Source organism: Balaenoptera musculus, chromosome 5, assembly GCF_009873245.2.
Source record: "Balaenoptera musculus isolate JJ_BM4_2016_0621 chromosome 5, mBalMus1.pri.v3, whole genome shotgun sequence".
Lineage (NCBI taxonomy): Eukaryota > Metazoa > Chordata > Mammalia > Artiodactyla > Balaenopteridae > Balaenoptera > Balaenoptera musculus.
The window spans coordinates 48,177,329-48,199,167 of record NC_045789.1 but is presented as its reverse complement, the minus strand read 5'-3'; the positions used below and the strand labels follow the sequence as shown (position 1 = coordinate 48,199,167).

Sequence of the window (21,839 nt, the reverse complement as noted above, 5' to 3'; positions counted from 1 at the left end):
AAGGAACTTGAAGTAATACTGTAGAACAGAGCCAACAACCAGGCCATTAATAGAAAAAGCTAAGATCTATAAAGTGACATGCAAGAGGGGCCTAAAATATAGTATATAGTCGAATATCAACTGTAACAGAATATTATGGAGGGATATGCTCACAGTGGAGGGGAAAAGGATGGATATTAATTACACAACTGAAGACATTTTTATGTCTCTGGATCTTTGATTTGCTCTTTCCCTAGCCTGAAATCTTACTGTTCCACCTTATGAAAGTCTTAACCTTAAAGAGTGAGTTAAAATCCTATTTTATTATAGCTTCCCAATCAAAATTAACCCCATTATTGTTCCTATCATAATTAATCATTCTATGACACTAGCTTATATTGAGATGTTATAAGTAAGAGGGTAAGAAGATTGTACAAGACATATTTTAGCATGTCTACCTACACATGTCACCTTTTAAGGAAACTTTCCAATGCCAGGCCATGTTGAAGGGACAAAATTAGGTGACCATATTTTATATTATGTAACCCAGGCACCCTCCCCATCTCAGTTTTGAAAAGTTGGCAGGGCTTCTAGACAACAAGAGTAATTATTCTTCTATACCAGCAATATTAAGAAAAACAGAAATGTTACCACTCCCAGTATTTACTGACAAACACTAAAACATTCTAGGAATTAACCAAGAAAAAATGCCTATGATTTTTAAAGAGGTTATTTTAAAACTGTTACAAAGGACACAAGACACCTCAATAAGTAAAGAAACAACATGTTCATGATGGAATAATTTAATATTACTAAGGTTCAATTATCTACAAATTATATATTTAATGCAATTCCAACTAAAATTCTAGCATTTTGACAAACTCATTCTAAAACTGTTATAGAAGAATGAAGATCCATAAAGAACTTAAAAATGTGAAAAGAACGAAGATTGGAGATTCACTCTACCACATATATTTAAGATATACTACAAAGCCATAAGAGTAAAAAAATGTGAAACTGATTTAAGAACAGACTACATCACATATATATGGGAACTTGGTTTGATAAATGCTTTGATAAATCATTGAGGAAAATAGTTTTTTTGTGAATGACGTTGGAAAAATTGACCCACTATTTAGAGAAAGTTGGGTTCATATCACTTAGTACGTATAAAGTGAACTCCATGAAGACAGACTCAAATGTGAAAGGTTAAAGTATAAAATAATAGAAAAAAAAATATGTAAGAGACTCTAAGACCTTGGGTGAGGAATGATTTCTTAAGCAAATTCCCGAAAAAGAAAACACAAGGCCAAAAAAAACCAATGGATATCATTACATTAAAATTAAGGTTTTCATAAACAACAAGATCCTACTTTATAGCACAGGGAACTATATTCAATATCCTGTGATACACCATAATGGAAAAGAATATGAAAAACAATGTATATATATATGTAAAACTGAATCACTTTGCTGTATAGTAGAAATTAACACAGCACTGTAAATCAACAACAACAACAAAATAAAGGTTTGCTGTTCAACTATGGACACTAAAGACAGAGTTAGCAGAGAGATGAGAAAAGTAGGAGATATTTAAAATGTTATAAACAGACTAGGGGTTAAAATCTATAATAAATGATGAACTCCTGAAATTCAAAAAGAAAAGATATGACGCCCAATAGAAAAACTGGACAAGATAGACTAGGTACATGCCATTCTCTCTCTCCTGTTGAAGACAGCTGTAAAATGAACAGAATGCATGGGCAACTACCTGAGGACTGAAAAATGAAAAGTGGCAGGAGGAAGAAGACATGAATTTGAAGTACCACTGAACTAGTGGTGAGTTTACCATTATTTTCCTCTCTGGCAGCCCCCCAGGTTTGGTTTCAACACAGCCCAAAACCTGGAAGTTTTGGGCTGTGTTGAAACCCAGCTCTAGCTCTAGTGCAAGGAAATACATTGTGGTATCTAGAAAAGAGTTTCTCAGTTTTAACACTATTAATTTGGGCCAGATAATTCTTCGTTGCAGTGCTACTGCTCTGTACACTGTAGGATACTTATCAGAATCCTGGCTTCTACCCACTAGATGCCTGTAGCATCCCCCCAACCCCCCAGTTGTAACAACCAAAGAAGTCTCCAGATACTGCCAAATGTGCCCTGGGGGACAAAATCACCACCACCACAACCCCCAATGAGAACTACTGCCCTCGAGCAACCACTAAAAAAACTGATAGTTGAAATGACAATAAATTAAAAACAGAATACTAAAAAATGTCCAAATAACCCAGAAGAATGCAAAAAAAGAGGAAAGAGAGGAAGGAAAAACAGAGCGAACAAATAACAATAAGACTGTAGACCTAAATCTAAATTTTATGCTGTCTACAGAAAATGTACTTCAAATATGATAAACGTAGGTTAAAAGTAAAAGGATGGAGAAAGACATACCATTCAAACACTAATCAAAAGAAAGCTAGAGTGGCTTTATGTTAATATCAGAGAAAGTAGACTTCCGAACAAAGAGGATTCCCAGCGATAAAGAGGAACATTATGGAATAATAAAAAGTATATATGCCAAAAAAATGTAACAATCCTAGATACTTAGGTACTTAACAGCAAACCTTCAAAATACATGAAAGGAGAAAAAGACAAATCCACAATTGTAACCGGAGACTTCAACTCTCCTCTTACAATAGAACTAGTAGACAGAAAAATCAGTAAGAATATAGAAAAACTGAACAATCTATCAAATGGATCTCACTGACATTAACAGAAAACTCCAAGAATAGCAGAATCCACATTCTTTTCATAGGCATGTGGGTTAAAAACCTTTACAAAGTTAAGGACTTCCCTGGTGGCGCAGTGGTTAAGAATCTGCCTGCCAATGTAGGGGACATGGGTTCAAGCCCTGGTCCTGGAAGATCCCACATGCCACGGAGCAACTAAGCCCATGCACCACAACTACTGAGCCTGTGCTCTAAAGCCTGTGAGCCACAACTACTGAGCCCATGTGCCACAACTACTGAAGCCTGCGCACCTAGAGCCCATGCTCCACAACAAGAGAAGCCACCGCAATGAGAACCCCACGCACTGCAATGAAGAGTAGCTCCTGCTCGCCACAACTAGAGAAAGCCTGCGTGCAGCAACGAAGACCCAATGCAGCCAAAATAAATAAATTTATTTATTTATTTATTAAAAAAAAACAAACCTTTATAAAGTTAAAAGAATTGAAATCATACAAAGTTCTCTGACCATAACAGAATTAGACTAGATAACAACAGAGTAACAGAAAAATCTCCAGACACTTGAATATGAAACAAGTCTAAATAATCCGTTAGTCAAAAAAATCCAATAGTCAAATAGAATCCTCAAGGGAAATTAGAAAATATTTTTAATGAATCAAAGATGACAAATAGAACATTATCAAAACTTGGGGGATTCAGGTAAAGCAGCGCTTAGAAGGCAATTAATAGCATCAAATGCCTTTATGAGAAGTCTCAATAACCTAAGCTGCTACCTTAAGAAACTAGAAAAAGAAGAGAAAAACCCAAAGCAAGCAGAATAAAGGAAATGGTTAAGAGCAAAAATTTATGAAACTGTAAACAGAAAATCAGAAGAAGAAAAAAATCAACGAAACCAAGAACTTGTTCTTTGAAAAGATCAATAAAATTGACAAACCTCTAGCAAGACTGATAAAAATAAAGAGAAATAATAGCTTCTTTGGCTTTACTTTGAAGAAATTTGGTCACACCCCATTTATAGTACTATGGACAACTCATTTTAAAAGTGATGCCAATAAATTCAGTGTATCCAGCCTAAGATAATAAGGCATGGATATCATGTCACATTACAAAACCATGCTGGAATTTTTAGCCAGAGAAAATAATACAAAGGAAGAATGATTATGAAGTTCAAATATTTGTAGGGCTATCATAGGAACATAGTGATTACCTACAAAACATGCCAGAGAAAACGGGTGTAAATTATAGCAAGGCAGATTCTGGGTCAATGTAAGAAAGAGAACTTGTATCAATTAGAGCTGACAATGAAATGGGTTGCTTCATAAAACAGTAAGCTTTTCATTACTCCAACAGAGTCCAAATGAATATCTAATTAGGAATTCCATATAAGAGAACATGGAGGTGACGTCTAAGAACCTTTAGGCATTTGATTACAAAAGTCTACTTCATAAAATATTAAGTAGATTTAAGCATTCAATAATTTAAATTTGCTTCATTAAGCTACAAATTATAATACATTATGACAACATAATCATAATTGTAGCCTTCATTTTCAGAAGTGTTTAATAAAATAATATGCATTCTCTGGCTGGAATTGAAAATAACAGTCTAATTAATCTGTTAAAGCCAACAATTCTGGGACTTCCCTGGTGGCGCAGTGGTTAAGAATCCGCCTGCCAATGCAGGGGACACAGGTTCGAGCCCTGGTCCGGGAAGATCCCACATGCCGCAGAGCAACTAAGCCTGTGTGCCACAGCTACTGAGCCTGCGCTCTAGAGCCCGCGAGCCACAACTACTGAAGCCCGTGCGCCTAGAGCCTGTGCTCCGCAACAAGAGAAGCCACCGCAATGAGAAGCCCGTGCACCGCAAAGAAGAATAGCCCCACTTGCTGCAACTAGAGAAAGCCCGCACACAGCAATGAAGACCCAATGCAGCCAAATATAAATAAATAAATAAATAAATTTATATTATTTAAAAAAAGCCAACAATTCTAAATTCATTGTTAGAATATAACAAATCAAATTTACTTGATTTTGGAGGCTCCATAATAAAGAAGTTATATAAAAGTATAATTGTTAATTTGCAGTATATACTATATTATCTCCCCTAAGACAGAACAGTAACTAAAACACATGGTAAAAAGAAAGGTCTGTAACCCCTATACTACTCCTAGGGCTAGAGAATGAAGCTAGATTCTTACATCTAATCTGGTCTGATGCTGCTTAGTCATCTGATCTTGAACCTTCAGTCTTCGAAGAAGTTCTTTGAAACCCACCATTGGTACAGGAATTAACCTGAAGAAATACAAGTGGTCAATTTTCAGACCTAAACCTATTATTACAAAATACACGGTAAGGTTTTCATAATAACACTCATGTAATTTCACTATATTTCTAGGGTTCAAAGGCAGATCTATGACTATGAAATCAACAATGTTACACCACAGAGATTTCATCTAACCTCCTTATTTTACGAATGAGGAAATACAGTTTGGTCAAAAACTGCATTACTAAATGCAGATATATAATTAGGGCACTAGTACTCAGATTTTAATGTTTTCACCACACTATGCTGCTTTACCATAATCAACATTCTTTAAAAAGCAATGAAAAGGAAAATAAACTCACCTCAAATGTAAGAACTGTAGTTAACAGCTTGCATTTGTTTGCTTCCCTGGTAGTAAATATTAGTTCTTATATGAAAGCAAGATGAAGATACACTTACTTTTCAGAATCAGGGTTATCCACCTTGGCTTGTTCCCAGATAATTGGATCAACACCTACCACAAAGAAGAAATATTTTTTCTAAAAGGAACTATTTTCCATTTTTATAATATTTGTATGGGAAAAGCCCTGCTAAAGTAAGACACAAAACCTAGAAGCTGTAATGAAAAATGATTGTCAAATATGACCACAACAACAAAAAATTGTAAGATAAAGCTAAAAAAAAAAAAGTGACTTGAAAGCAAATATCTATAACCTATAGGGTAATAGATTAACCTCCAGAATATAGAAAGAGCTCTTCTAAATCAGAAAGACAAAAAATTTAATAGAAAATGGGCAAACGACATGAATAGGTAATTCACAAAAATTATAAACACGGGACTAATAAACATACAAAAAGCTGGTCAACTTTAGTAGTTATCAGGGAAATGCAAATGAAAATAAGTATTAATTTTTTGCCATCAGAGTGGCAAAATTAAAGACAGATAATCTCCATTGTTGGCAAAAATAGAGCAGAATGAGAAAATATTAGAAAAATTTAAAATATGAGGAAAAGTAACACATTCCTGTTATGAATGTAAATGGTAGAACTTCCCCTGGAGAGCCATTTGGCAGTTCCAACAATATGTTAAGTACAGTCATCCCTCTGGTATCCACAGAGGATAGGGTTGCGGCCCACCCCACTCCTTGGGGATGCTCAAGTCCCTTGTAAAAAATAGCGTAGTATTTGCATATAATCTACACCCATCCTACCATACACTTTAAATCATTTGTAGGTTACTAACAATATCTAATACAATGTAAATGCTTTGTAAATAGCTGCCAAGGCGCAGCAATTCAAATTTTGTTTTTTCGAACTTCCTAAGATCTTTTTTCTCCTGTTTTGGAGCTGTGGTTAGTTGAATGTGCAAATGCAGAACCTACAGATGTGGAACTCCCAGATACAGAGGGCTGACTGTATACATAATCTTGACTCAAAAATTTCAGTACCAGAGATTATTCTAAAAAAATACATGCCTATGTGTTCTAAGACATATTTACAAGGATGTTAATTGCTGCATAGTTTATAATAGTAAAAGGTAGAAACAACCTAGCGGTTAAATTCAGTAAGGTACATCCACAGTATTCCACGCAGCTTTTAAAAAGAATAAGATTTATGTACTGACATGGAAAATACTAAGAAATACTATAAGTCAAAAGGCAGGTTGCAGTAAATGTATAGTGCAGAATACTTTTTTCAAGGACTTAGTATACATATGCTTACATTAAAATTACAGATAAAGGATTAATAAAGTTCAATAAATTATTGATAATAGTTACTTCTATGGAAGAGAGGTAAAGATCCATCACACAGTCAATCTAGAAACTTTTATGGTGAGAACACATTCAGGTTTTACTTGAATACTTAGTTAAAATAAGAGATAAGCTAAACAAAAATAAAATACTAATATTACATTATCTTTGGGTAGATGGAGTATGGACTATTTTTCCTTAGTTCATCATTGCCCAAATTTCTAACAAACATATTAGCTATATAATAGAAAAAACTAAATGAATGAATACAATAAAAACATTCAAAACTGTGTCCCAAATAAGCAGACACAATAAGCTGACACTGGTGTTATTAATATTAATAACCAAGCAACACCTCCCAAAAGAGAGGAAGCATGTATTTCTAAATTTTTCATTTCCTCAACTCTATGACTCTGGAAACATACCAGCGGGAGGATTCTGTAAAAGCTGTTTGATCTGTGCAGGAGAAAGTTCTGTTCTAGTCATAGAAAGGGTTACACAAAGTTGCTGCAACTGTGTTCTTATATTGGTTTGTTCAAAATGGGCATATAGTGTTGTAGCTGGAACTCTTCTTGAAGTACCATTTGGAGAACGCTCAACAACATAAATGACAACTTCTGTCCTGGGGGAAAGATAACCAAGTTATAAAATATGGAGCATATAACAGCCACAAATATCAATGCAGCATGTGATTTTAGAAGGGTGCTAGCTGAATTCAGAAGCACCCTTCTAAATTAAAGCGTGCTAAATAAAGTTAAAATGAGGTAAGCAAGTAAGATATTATCTATAAAAGGTATGCTTAGCTGCAAAGTCCTATGTAAATGTTATTTTTTTTTCCCCCAGAATTGAGAAGTACTTTGGAGATTCTGTTGAAGTTTATGGGTTGCTTCATTGCAATTTAGTCCAAAAAGTAAAATCTGATTTCAGTTATTATATCTCACTGATAACAATAATTCTTCTAACCCAAGATATCCTAAAGCAAATGTCTTGACACTAAGCATGATAATTATACATAGGACAAGGGAAGTTAATCACATTTATCCATGAGTGAACATGTACAGTAATCAGTTAAAACATTCCAATGTCTTTGTGGCCCCTAATTTGCACACAGCCATAATTAAGTTTCCTCCTGTTTCTGAATGAGAAATCTAAGAAATTATTAGCATCTAATAAGAAACCCAAGATTAAGAAAAAAGCTTTTAAACAAATGCTTCTATAAATACTGAAGAATCACTAGCTGAGAAATATTCTGCTTTGAGATTTAATTTGTGCTTTAGCAACAAAAACACTGTTGATCACTCTCTTTGGACCAGGCACACAGAAATATACAGTATATTTAATGTATACTTACTGATCATCTGGCAATGTTTTAATACCCTCTACATTTACCGTAAGGGTCTGGTTTCCTCCCAAAACTTTATGCAATGATTCTACCAATTGCTGTTGCTGGCTTCGAATATCTGTTTCTTTTTTGTTGAAAACTAAAACCACTAGCCCATCTTCATCTTTATTATTGGGCATACAACTATAACCTACTGCCTGTGGAATGACAAAACAAACAATATCAAAAACATGTACAGATCTCAAATCACGTGTTTAATATTAACAGCTTAACATCTGCTAAAACAGGGAAAACAGCTTAATGTCTGGTAATGAAGGGAATATGTAATGATTCTTTCCACAACTCTGTGCCCTAGAAGGTCACACAATTATAAAGAGAAACTTTCTAACCCAAGAATAACATAAACTTAGAGAGTGAAATTAAAATTTCCTCTTCCACAGAGTAACTAAATAGCTTTCTCCTCTGAAAAACTTTGATATCCATCATCGTTGGGTGTTTCCGAACACTGTGGAAACAACTCTGCATGCCATAAAAATGACTGCAAAAGTCATCGACCAAAATGTAATTTACTTTATTATATATCTGACTCATGGAATCTTAAGTGAAGTTTATATAAAGATATATAAAGAAATGTTTACCAAATAAATACTTTTAAAGTACCATAATAACACTGTCAACTTATAAATGCTATAAACAACGTCTACATTATTTTATGGTTTCATGTAATACAAAACTCTATGAAACAGGTTAGTTTTTTACATATATTAAATGACAAACTATACCTTCCTGAAGAATTACTCTTTTAGACAGAAGCCTTTTTTCTCTTTTGTCACCACTTATAATGCAATTTTTTAAAAAGAATTTAAATTCACTCTGTATTAGTTCATTATGCATTTTACCATATGTATGTTAATATATCAATTAAAAAAAGAAAAAAATTAAATTGTCATATTCAACCTATGTCTACTATATACCTCTTAGTCACTACACAAAAGTATTAAAATTTCAACTATATACACTCAAAAGATATACTTTCTTTTTGTAGAGTGACGAGATAAAGAGGTTCCCTAACAAGATAGGTTGGTCACTTTCTGTTGTTTAACCATGTTCAAGGGTCTGATCCTCAGCCTTGCAACTCCAAACACCAGCCTATGTACACATTGATTAGGTTTAAGAGACTGACATAGGCCAACAAAACTTAAAAGAGGCTGACGTATAAACTGGATTGAAATACGTTAATTTTTTATGAAAAATACATCACCAAGTTGACCTAAATCTCACTGGCTGATAAGTAGAATCTCTGCGAAGTTAAATTCAAATGAGAAAGTTGTTTGGTAGGCATGGAATCAGAGCAAAGAAAACATACTATGTTGTTGGAGTACTGGCTTTGGCAGTCAGCTATAATGACAACAGTATACATGCCAAGCAGAAGAGTTACTCCGATCTGCTGGTTAGGGTGTACTTTCCAGGACAATGTTAGATGAAAACCACTAAATTCTAGTTTTGGGTCTCCCCTTTATAGGTGCCAAGAAGACCATTTCCCCTCTGTTAACATTTTTTCCTGCTATAAATTACACTCTAGTCACACCTTCCTTCAGTCATATTCTAGTCATCTCAATCACACATATGTAAGAAATCACTTCAATTTTATAGTTTCTGTACTTTTAAAACGAAAGTGTTATTGTACCATGTTTAAGGAGTACTAAAAAACCAAGCAATTGTTTTCGTAGTATTATTTTAATCCAAATATCACATTTTCTCATACACTCTTCAAGTGAAGATCAAAAGCAGTATTAATACCTTAAAACGGCAAAATGGGTTTTCTTGTGTGAATTCCACTGGTGGAATGTTACTGTTGAAATATCCTTTTCCTGTTCCCCAAAAGGCCTGTAGTTGATTCCATTTTGCCAAAATAGCATCTCTCTCATCTCCCAGCAGTGTTGGAGCAGAAAGAGCACTTGCAGTATTTATCAGTTGGTTGGACTGGGCAGGAGCTTGTGTAGGCTGGCTGAAGAGACCACCTAATGCTAAAAATGTACCCCAAAATTAGTTTTTTAAAAAAAGAATCAATCAATTCAGGTCCTAGATATGGTAAGAATAATATCCCCCGCCCCAAGAGATCCACATACTAATCCCCAGAACCTGTAAATATGTTACCTTGCACAGCAAAAGGGACTTTGCAGATGTGATTAAATTAACTAAACTGAGATTATCCTGGATTATCAGAGTGGGTTCAACATAATATAAGGGCTCTTTAAAAGGGAAGAGGGAGGTCAGAGTCAAAGTGAGATTTGAAGATGCTGTGCTGCTGGCTTTGAAGATGGAGGAAGGAGCTATAAAAGCTAAGAAATGGAGACTCTAGAATCTGTACAAGGCAAGGGGATGGATTCTCCCCAGAGCCCCCAGAAGTAACGCAGTCCTATCAACACCTCGATTTTAGCTCAGTGAAATTTAGTTCTGGATTTCTGATCTCCAGAACTGTAAGGTAATATGTTTTAAGTCACTAAGTTTGTGACGCTTTGTTATGGCAATAATAGGAAAGTAATATGCCAGAACAATCCTTATAATGTTAAACTTGCATTTCTGATATCATCTTAATACAATTAATTCCATTAAACACAATTTAGATCCATGATATTAATATTAGACCCACACCGAAAAAAGGGTAAAGTCTGTGAAGTTGCAGAATTGTTTTTTTTAAACAACCTTTACTACTGTTATATTTGTATAATATATACAAATTGGAGGATACAAAATAAGCCAAAAGAATCATTATATCAATGTTATATCAATATCAGCTTAATAAACAATTTCCTTCTCTTAGTGCAAAGAAATATATAGTAAAAAAAACAACAAATGGGCAAATCCTAAGCTAAAGCTTTAGCTGGCTGTGTAACTTTGGACAAGTTACTTACTCTGTGTTAAAATTTCTCCAATAGAAAGAAGGGCTGAGTTGTTAGATCAGATCAGTATTTCCAAAGTGCTAGATAAGCAAATAACCTTGGTACATGAAATTATTTTGTCAAGCAACAGTTGAGTCACCAGATGGACTAAATCATATGACGAAAACTTCTCTTTTAATTATCTGATTATATATATTTTTAAAGTCTCAGTTTGGTGCTAGTATACCTTTAATGCCTCGTGTCATCACTTATCTCACTTTTTAACAAAGGGGAGAACAAATCTAAAACTAGGAGTTTAAAGCAAAGGTATCTAGCTAGAATTTATTAACACTATTATATTTTCTGTGGACTTACGTTCAAGTATTGTTTCTTTATAAAGAAACAATAGCTATAGCAAGTGATACTGGTTTTCCATTTATAGCAGTAGTTTGGATTTTCCTTTCAAAATAAACATATTCAATGTTTAAAAGTAAATTGACTTAAAGAAAATTCTCTAATAATAATACAAATGGTATGTAGATAAAAGAAAAATCATGAATACCGAAATGACCTGAATTTTAGGACCACCATATTAGATGGTATTTAAGTTTTCTTTCAGCTTTAAAGATTGCAAGTACCACAAGGCCCATGGGGCTTCTACAGGGCTAAAGAGGGGCTGCCGTTACCCTCAACGTGAGAATTATTAATTCCCAAATGGGCATATTTATGAAAATGGTAAAGAAGTGGAATAGAAGCCAGAAGACTTGAATCCTGATTTGCTATATGCTCACTTTGGAGCTTCCAACAAGAAATTCCTAGGTTTTATCTTCCTCAACTTTTAAATAAGATTAACAAACTATCATCTATACTAATTTACACTTCACACTAGATTCCAACCACACTAGTCTACTCAGAGCTCACTAGCTGGAAGGCATTTGAGAAACGCAAATAACAAAATGCAACAGATGCTTTTAAAGCCTTAGCATATTAGATTTCTCACACCTTTCTACCTTCTCAGGCCCTCACGCTGTTGATTATTCATTCCTTCAATCCTCAAAGAAAATCTTCAACTTTCACTGAATACACATCCTTCTTGAAAAACTCTTCTCTCTTAGATTTCCTGACAATACAGTCTCTCCTGGTTTTATATATCGTACATATATACATACATGCATATTTTCATTCATTCATTCACCATGCATTCATTCAACAAATATTTACTGAGTACCCCCTAAGTGTCAGACATAGAGGCAAACACTAAGGATATCATGGTAAACAAGACTGGTTCTTTAAACAAACTGAGCATATCAAACAAATATTAACAGTTGTGATAAGTGCCTTGAAGTAGAGGCTCTGAGAGTCCTAAATGAGGAAGCTAATCAAGCTTGGGGCAGGAGGGTTAAGAGAAGGCTGTCGCATAAGAACTTCAGCTAAGGTCTAAAGGAAGTAGTCAGCCAGGCCATAGGGTAGCGTCAAAGAAGAACAGCATGTGCAAAATCTCTGTGTCAAAGAGGAGGGGAAGATAAGCTGGCAAAAGGAATATGGAGTACTAAACAATAGGGTAAGAGAAAAAAAAGACCAGACTATCACTGAAGTTGAGGGCTCACATTGGCCAAAAATGTGACAATTTGAGCATCAAAAAGAATAATGAATGCATCCAACTCAAACACATTCAATTTATTAAATCTCATGCATTCAAAATGATAATTTTTAAAAGTAAAAATTAAAAATTCAGAAAAATCTCAACACCTTGGACACCATTGGAAATAATCAGGCCACCAACAACTTCTTACAAAAACTGTCAGTTAAAAAGAAAGAATTTATCTTGCCTTTCCTATACAGATTCCATTTCAGGGTGACCAAGCAGTCTTGGGGGGATGCAGAAAAACTCCTTTTACAGAAGACTTTCAGTGCGGAAGAGAAGGCAGAATTAGAAAATCACTAACTCCTAATATTGCAACTCCTAATAAAATAACTGATTGAGGCAATGACCATCAATGAATGAAACCATTAGGTTAAAGACTGATGGGGAACTTTACAAGACAGACTGGCTCTCACCACCCAAACCCAATGATCAATCTTAGCATCTCTAAAAGAGATGGCCTCATAATATGATACAATAGGAAGCACACAGCACCACCCGCAAAGTATTCATGCCAAAAAGTCAAACTTAAATCTAATAAAGTACCTAAAGCTAACTTCATTTACCAGAAATATGGGGCACAAAGTCAAATGATTCTACAAGGAAACAAACAAATCTAGATTGGGGGATATTTCACAGGACAACTGGTCCAGTTTCTGTAACAATTCATGAGTGGGGTAAAAAAAAACCCAAACAGGGAATTCTCTATACTAAAAAGAAGCTTAAGAGACATAATGTGTGGACCTTGTTTAGATCATGATTCAAATAAACCAACTGAAGAAAACTTTACTGAGACATATGGGGAAATCTGATTAAGGATGATACCAAGGAATTAGTAATTGTGAGTTGGAATGACTCCATGTTTTTAAAGAGAGAAGCATAGTAAAGCAGTAAAGTAAGGGTGAAATGACATGTTTGGGATTTGCTTTAAAGTACTGACACTTCAGCAATTCAAAAAAAAAGGAGGGGGGGGAGGAAGGAGGATATAGATAAAACAAGTGTGGCAAGTTCTGACTTTTGTTGAATCTATTTGGTAGAACGTGGGGTCATTTTACTATTTTTGTGTTAGAATTTTTCACAATTAAAGAACAGTAGATGTTCATTGGATTTGAGATAATTAATGACCATAACTATTTGACTGGGTAAAGAAAGTAGAAAACAGATTAGTGTGGGCTAAGAGGTAACAGAAGACAGCAGCAGGGGATCCCATTCTTCTATATCTATTTCAAGTAGTTTATGAAGGGGAGAAGAGAGTGATAGCAAGAGATAACTGAAGTGAGATGTGAAATTAAAGTAGTTTTATTGTTTTGTTTCTGTTTTAAGAAAAAAGAAACTTCAGACGTTTAAATGTGAATGAGAATAATCCTGGGATAGAGAAGCTGAAGACTTTGTTTTTGGTGGGGGATGAAAGGTGGAATGGGGTGGGGGTCTGCTGGGAAAAATAATCAACAGCACAAGGAGCCCCAGAAGGTGGGAGGATATGAGATCCAGAGCACAGGCGAAAAGAGAAGAGGATGGGTTACAGGGGTAGGTAGATAAATAAGATTCGGTAGTGGGCAACTGAAGGAATTACAATGAGGCATTCCGTTTTCTCTTTGAAGCAGAGGTCAAGGCCATCTACTAAAAGTGAGAACAGAGGACTTTGAGATTTGAAGAGAATAAAGGTTTAAAATAACTTACAGAAAGTGGGAGAAAAATTTGAAAATAGAAACTTCACAGGATTACCAGGCAATGTTGAGGCCCCAACTTGGGTTGGTGATTAAGAATTTAGAGATTCAATCTTCTGTACTGTATGATTTTCTCAAGCAGTATCTAGACAGACAGTTGGGCTTACACAGGCTTGGGGTTGTTTTTTCCAGCGGACATGATACAAGGATAAGGAAGTTTAGCATACTGGCAAGAGTGACTGAAATGGAAGGACAAGGGCTCTAAGCTAATTAGAAAGGACAGTGAGACAGGAAGGAGCTGACGGAAGAGCAGAAAGTGTCAGTGCTCTAAGATCCTAATGAGGTCTAAGAACAGCTATGTTGGAAGTGGTTGAAAAGGCAGGCTAAAAGAGCAATAGGTTGTGGGATGTTTGATTATGGATTATTATTGATGATTGGAATTAGATTATTGATTGATTATGGAATTAGAACAGTTTCAGATGTTGCCAAAGTCCAAGGTAAGAATTGTGGCTAAAGTGAAATGGAAAAGGTCTTTGGAATAAAAGGTAGATGGTATGGCTGTCTGAGTACATAGCCATGTGAATGCTAAAATAACCCAGATTGAGAGCACAAGTTGGAAAGAAAAGTGGGACTCAGAGCCAGCTGCCAAAGTGTTCAATGCCCAGGAAATCAGCAGATAACAGAGATCAGACACATCAGAGGTGGTGTAACCAGACAGCAAGCACCTCAAGCAAGCCAGAGTTTTTAAAAATGAGGCAAAAACTCCACAATCTTTGCAGATTAAACTCAAACTCCTTTCAACAGCAGGTCCCAAATTCATCACGCCATGCCATGCATTCGTGCCTTTGTCACTGTTATTCCGTCTGCCTGGAATACCCTTTTCTGATTTTATCCAACTGGCTAATTCCCTTAAGATTCAACTCTTCCTCTACATTCCAAAGCACCTTGTATGGGTCTATTTTAGTGCTTTCACACATATATATTTTTTATAATTGAATGTTTATTATTCTATCTAATTGGATGTTTGTTATTCTATCTCCTTATAGACTATGAGCAACCTTATATACCCAGTACATATACCTTATATACACAGTGCCTGACATAAAACATACACTCAGCAGAATGAGCCCTTTTCATTCTGAAAATGAACAGCACCAGATTCAAATTCCCATTTTTCCTAACAAGAGTAAGCACAACTATAACTTATAGTTGAAGAGACTTTATGTCAAGAAACAAAGAAAAAACTTCTTTTCCTTTCTTTTTCTTAACTACTTGGATTTCCATCAAACTTTGTATTGTTGCAGGAGGACAGTAAGAAAGATATAATTGTAACACTAGAAAGAATAATTCTATTATCTTCATCCTATTGGTTAGATAATTCTTGAAATTCATTTTTAATACGTTACTAATCTTCAATGACTGAGTAGGATGAATTTCAGCCAATCAATCAACTTACCTAAGAAAAATGAAACAAAAGTGATTTTAAGAGGTAGCAAACTATGGAAAAGCAAAAGGAGCATTACAAAGGAAGTCAAGGAACTTGAATTTATGTTCCTATACTACATCTTGGAAGATATATGGAAAAGTCACAATTTTCTCAGTTACCTCTCTTCACCTATAAAATGGAGGTAACAAGAGTTCTATTTCATAGAGTTCTTGTGATAATTAAATAAACTAATCCATACAAGATAACCCTGCAACATACTGCCACACCAGCTAGTAAGGAAGCTATCAAAGACTAATTCTACACTTGTCTGAAAGGACCTGGGAACCAACCTGAAGAGGCTTACACTGGCCAAAGACGGAACAATTTAAACATCAATATGGAAAACTGCAATGGACTGAAAAATATCAAATAATTTAAATACTTGAGTTCCTGACATAAAAAAAAAAATTGGTTACCTTTGGAGAATGATAGGGAACCAACTCTTTATTTTGAAACCTAAGAATAAAGGGAAAGAATCAACCAAATAGTGGATGAGGTAGTTTCTCTTTATAGAAGTATTTCAACAAATAAATGACAAAGGAATCAGATGGTTGGAATAATACCACTTTACAACCCCTAATGAATTAATTGATCTAGGTAATGATCACCAATGGCTGCTGCTAACATCACAAAAAATAGAATCAGACATTATATGCCTCTTGATAAAAATACAACACTACTTATAAAGTAGTCTTGCAAACAAACAAAAAAACTGAACTATCAACATAAATAAGCCCCTAGATCCAACCTAATTTACAAGAAATACAGAGGACAAGGGATATGCTAAGTGTACAAAGGAATATGCTAACTATACAATAGGAATGCAATCAGTAAAGTTCTGACTGACAACCTCTACAGGACAAATGATCTGATTTCTTCAACAAATTGAAAAATAAAAAAAGAAAGAAAGAGCTAAAAGGGGAACTTACAGAGATTTAAGACAAATGAAACTAAACAATACAAGACAAAACCATAAAGAAAAGTAAGGAAGTGATCAACACAAAAGGCAAAACTATATTTCCTCTGATGGGGAAGTGACTAGGAGGGAAACATGGAGGGCTTCTGAAGTGGCTGGCCAGGGTCCACCTCCTGACATGGGCAGTGGTTACAATGGCGTAATTCATGAAGCTGTAATTTTGTGCCGCTTTCTATATTTGTTATTTTTATCAACAACAACAAAAATTTTAAAGGAGTGATACTAAACACAGAGGCCTTATAGTCAGAATCATGCCAATGTGTCTTTTCCCCAGGTGCTATCATCATATATAAACACAAGAAGTAGCTTTTAGAATACTTTATAATTCCTCCAAAAAAAAAAAAAAAAAAGATATCCACTAAAGTGTTTTCAACAGTGCACTCAACAATGTTGCCTACATTGTTACAGCTTTATATCTGAAAATGAAAACCTCTTATACTTACTAGTCTGTTGCTGCTGCTGCTGCTGTGTATGAAATCCTCCAAATCCAAGTCCAGTTCCCAAACCAGTACCTAAACCAGTACTAGTTCCAGCTGTTGTACCAAAGCCAGTGCCAAATCCAAAACCTTTGTTCTGAGCACCACCGAAGAGTCCTTTGAATGAAAAATTTTAATTGTTTAAGGTAAAAAAACAAGCTGACTTGTAGCTCATTTGCTTCTACAAATGATATAAGATGTCCTCTTGGGCTTCCCTTGTGGTGCAGTGGTTAAGAATCCACCTGCCAATGCAGGGGACACGGGTTTGAGCCCTGGTCCGGGAAGATCCCACGTGCCGTGGAGCAACTAAGCCCGTGCACCACAACTACTGAGCCTGCACTCTAGAGCCCACGAGCCACAACTACTGAGCCCACGTGCTACAACTACTGAAGCCCACGCACCTAGAGCCTGTGCTCTGCAACAAGAGAAGCCACCGCAATGAGAAGCCCGCACACGGCAACGAAGAGTAGCCCCAGCTCGCCACAACTAGAGAAAGCCTGCACGCAGCAACGAGGACCCAACACAGTCAAAAAATAAAAAAATAAAAATTTAAAAAAAAAAGGTGTCCTCTCACCAGTAGTGCCCGTGTTAGCTGGAGCAGAAAAGCTGAACGCAGAACCTGCTGTTGTAGACGGCGTCCCAAATCCACTAAACCCACCTAATTAAAAAAGGATAAATAAAATAGCAAGGAAGAATCTTTTGTATACATATGAGGTAATTTCCTTTTCAAATTACATGATAAGCAATTGCTCCATATAAAGACAAAATATATTGGTCTAACTTTTCCTTTCTCTACTTCAATGTCAATTTTTAAAAAACTATACTACTAATCAAGAAGTCAGTATGTTGCAAGAAATGAGCTACTAAGTATTTAAAGTAGAAATACCACAATGCAATATATACCTTTCAACTAAAGAGGTGATTAAGCTACAGCTGAGTAAACATGTTAATAAGCCTATTGCCATAGTGTTAAGGCTAAAATGACTGTGTACTTTTATAGCAGGGGTTGCAAATTCAAATGCCTACAAGATACAGGCTGATAACATTCATGAATGAAATAGACTAGGTGTTTATTGACTGCCAGAATGGATCAGTGTGAACAGTTTTTTTTAAATGGCAGCAGTTCCCAAATTCCAGCAAATTACTGCTGCAGGAGAATGGTAGTTTAGTAGTGTTGAATATTCCCATTTCTCCCGAGAAATAGAAAATCTAGATTTTCTGTGTGAAATTTACACAATTTTAAACCTGAAGTCAATTGATTTTTTTGTAACTAATTCAAATATTTTTACAACAGTGTGACAAACAGATCATACTGGCAGACTGTGCTGCCAGTTTGCAACCCTGGCTTCAGTGAATTAATTTATACTCTACTTTAGCTTATATTTCTACTTAGTCTCCATCAAGACTGAGCAACTTTTCAAATGAAACATACCAATATACTGACTCTTATATTGGTATGTAAACAAGAATGTGTTTCTTGAAGAGATAAGGGGAAAGAAAATCACAAGGCAACAGTGGCCAGTAAGTAGAGCAGAGCTATCACCATGGCGCTCTGCGCCACAACACTGACAGATACACAAATTTCACTTTTAGATAAATCTAGAGATGAAATTAATCTTAACCATATCGAAGCTGACATATGAATGGAATGGAATGCTGGCCAATACACAATGGCTTTTTTCCCCTTACTGTCAGTCTTTACCTGATTACCAATGTGGTGTCAAAAAAGACTTTTAAGACAGATGTGTGAACCATTAGTGCTGAGTTATACTGCAGACTCTCTGGGATTCTAACTTTTAGTCTCATATATTTCTGGCATAAGAGACAGAGATTCATCAATATTGTAACATAAAAGATATAAGAAGGAAAAAAACCCAACCCACTGATAGTCATCATATGACTCTGACTTGGAAAATTACTCAAGAATAGACTACGTGTTGCATGCAGGCACAACCAAATACTCTATTTACTTGTAGGTTCTACTGCAGTACTGCAAACTGTAAACATTTTGATAAAAATCACCTAAAGTACTGAACATTGTTCCTAATCTTTTTTCATTACTTCTAACTTTCACAGAAAAACTAAGATATATTCTGAATTGGCTATACAATAAAAACATTGGTATCTTAACATGCTTCATAATATGAAAATGTTTATTAGTAAAAATGGATCTGCAAGGATATAAAATAAAAAAGTAAACAAGAATTTCAATCAGCCTTTTGAAGTTGATGAACATACATAAACATACATAAAAGTAGTTAAAACAGTTATATTATCACAACTCAAAACTTCACAGTGATAACTCCAAATGAACATGAAATCAAGCAAATACCAACAGGTTTATTTATTACTGTTGAATTATGAGCTGGGTGGGTTTGTTCGGAAACACAAACTTCAAAATAATGTTTCTGTTTTACCCAGTGCCAATTTTAAGCAAACAGGGAAAAGTAAACATACCAAACAACAGTGATATGTGATCACTTTAAATATACCTTAGTGATAATGGATTGTTTAATCTTTGGCATTTCAAGTATTCTTCAAAACGTTTTCAAATCAGATTGCCAAGGTCATATTCACACTGCAGTAACAAGTAACTGCACAAAATGCCAGACTTCCCAAATATGTCGTAGGGAATAAATCATGCTTACCAAATGCATATAATTGGCATGGGCATAAGTGGCATATGTAAGAGAATATGAATAATAAATTCATATACGAGCAGCTGAGGAACAAGGCTTTTCTATAGGGTCACTGTATGCAAGGTACACATAGACCTATTTTAAATTTATATATATATATATATATACACACACACACACACACACATTATAGTTTGTGTTTTGCAGAATTTCCAACGAGCTTCAAACAATCCATATAGATACCAGAATCTTCATAATTACCTTTTTGAGTACAAAGACGTCTAGCCTATCTTTTAGAAGTTAATGCTATCTGACAATAAATTAAATTGCTCTCTCTGATCATTTCTCAAAAAATCCAGTAAAGAACTGGGGATTCTTTCTATAAGTGCGTTATCTTATAGAAATGTATCCTAATCTGCTTAGTTGGCCAAAGAAACACATTATTATTATTGTACGGGTTAAAAAACAAGATAGGTTGCTGCTGTTCGTATAAGACTTGTTTCTCTCAGGAAACACAAGGACAATCAAATGAAATTCCAATGAAAGATGCAGGAAAAATGGAAAAAAAATGACTGCAGGAGTCCAAGAATTCCAGGAAAATGGGCCTGATTGTTGAGCTTATACTTCGAAAGAGATATCTAATAATCTGGAAGATATATTCTACTCAAAATAAAAATCCATTCCAAATACTTATCACTTGGAAGGTATATTCTGTTCAATTAAATGCAAATTTAACAAAGGAACTTTATAACTTGCAAGACTTCCCCAAACCAAATCTTTTAAGAGAGTCAAAACTTGCTACAAATGTTTTTGATTCGACATTAGGAAATGAATTTCCTTTCCTTGTTAGACAAGTCGCTGTTCTTTCCCAAACTCTGGAACCACAAAATATTCTTGGACTCCAGCTCCCAACATTCGTTACACAGACGACCCGCATATCTACCTGCACTTGCCAGACTGTTACCAAAATTGAACGGAGTCGCCGAGGTAGTAGAAACACCGAAATTCCCAATATTAAAGTTCACTGCAGGATTAGCAGTTAATCCGAAACCCCCAAAATTAAACCCACTGGCGGTGGAGTTGGCAGTCTCAAGCCCACCAAATCCTGATAGGCGTGTAGGCAAAGAAACAAACAGAATTTTAAAAGGGGGAGGGGGGAAGAAGAAAGAAGAAAAAGAAAACAAAGCAAGGTAAAGATTAGAAGAGTTTGCAGGAGGTTTCAAAGAAGTGAACAAAGACAAACCCGGACTTTGCTCCAAACGAGTTAAGAAAGCCGCGGAGGCGGGGACGGGAAGAAGGAGCCGGAGCGTGTAGTCCCGCAGCAAGAACCGAAGGGGCCAGGGCCGAGGGAGCCGCAGAGCAGCGCCCAAGGCTCCCCAACCCTGTCCTCGCCGAGCCCAGCAGCGGGAACCAAGCGAGCGTTCGCGCCCGTCCCGGACGCTGAGGTGGGGAGGGGTGAGTAGGGTTGGGGAGGGAAGGATGGGTCTCCGGCAAAGGGTGAGAGGAGCCGCCTCCGGTCTCTCCGAGTCCGACTCCCGGGCGGCGGGAAACGAACCCTAGGAGGAGAGGGCCCTGCGGGGACCCACCCGCAGCGCGCGAGCTCTGGGTTGGGCCTCCAATTCTCCCCGCGGCCTCCTCAGGAGCCGTCTCTGCCCGCTCTGCTGCCGCCCGCCCTTTTCCGAAGCCCCTAAAGTCTCCGCGCGGGCAGGAGACCCCAGGATCCCCAAGCCGAAGAGTCTCGGACCGAAGGGCTGGACCAAAGGCCTTCCCTCCTCCCCGGGAGAAGGTCCGGGGGACTCACTCACCCGCGGGGGCCGCGGTGGCTGCAGCTGTACCAGAGGTGCCCGAGGGAGCCCCAAAGTTGAAGGCCATGTCGCGGGAGCAGGGGACCAAGGTGCTGCTCCCGCGGCGCTCGGTGCACTCCGCTCTGCGATCCGCGGGGAAACCACTCCCGGATCTCGGCGTTCCGCCTCTTTTCTGGCCTAGCCTAAGAGGC

General features: G+C 36.4%; 1 protein-coding gene across 1 annotated transcript in view; it reads right to left on the bottom strand.

Annotated features, from left to right (window-relative positions):
- The window catches only part of NUP54 (nucleoporin 54), a 30,125-nt gene extending 8,286 nt beyond the window's left edge, over window positions 1–21,839 (bottom strand). The window contains exons 1-8 of the mRNA XM_036852842.1: window positions 21,649–21,839; window positions 17,779–17,862; window positions 17,172–17,321; window positions 9,876–10,102; window positions 8,085–8,272; window positions 7,159–7,355; window positions 5,442–5,496; window positions 4,918–5,011 (exon numbers count right to left, since the gene is read on the bottom strand). Of these exons, the coding sequence (XP_036708737.1) occupies window positions 4,918–5,011; window positions 5,442–5,496; window positions 7,159–7,355; window positions 8,085–8,272; window positions 9,876–10,102; window positions 17,172–17,321; window positions 17,779–17,862; window positions 21,649–21,715 (1,062 nt within the window). The 5' untranslated portion in view covers window positions 21,716–21,839. The remainder of the gene's footprint in view (window positions 1–4,917; window positions 5,012–5,441; window positions 5,497–7,158; window positions 7,356–8,084; window positions 8,273–9,875; window positions 10,103–17,171; window positions 17,322–17,778; window positions 17,863–21,648) is intronic.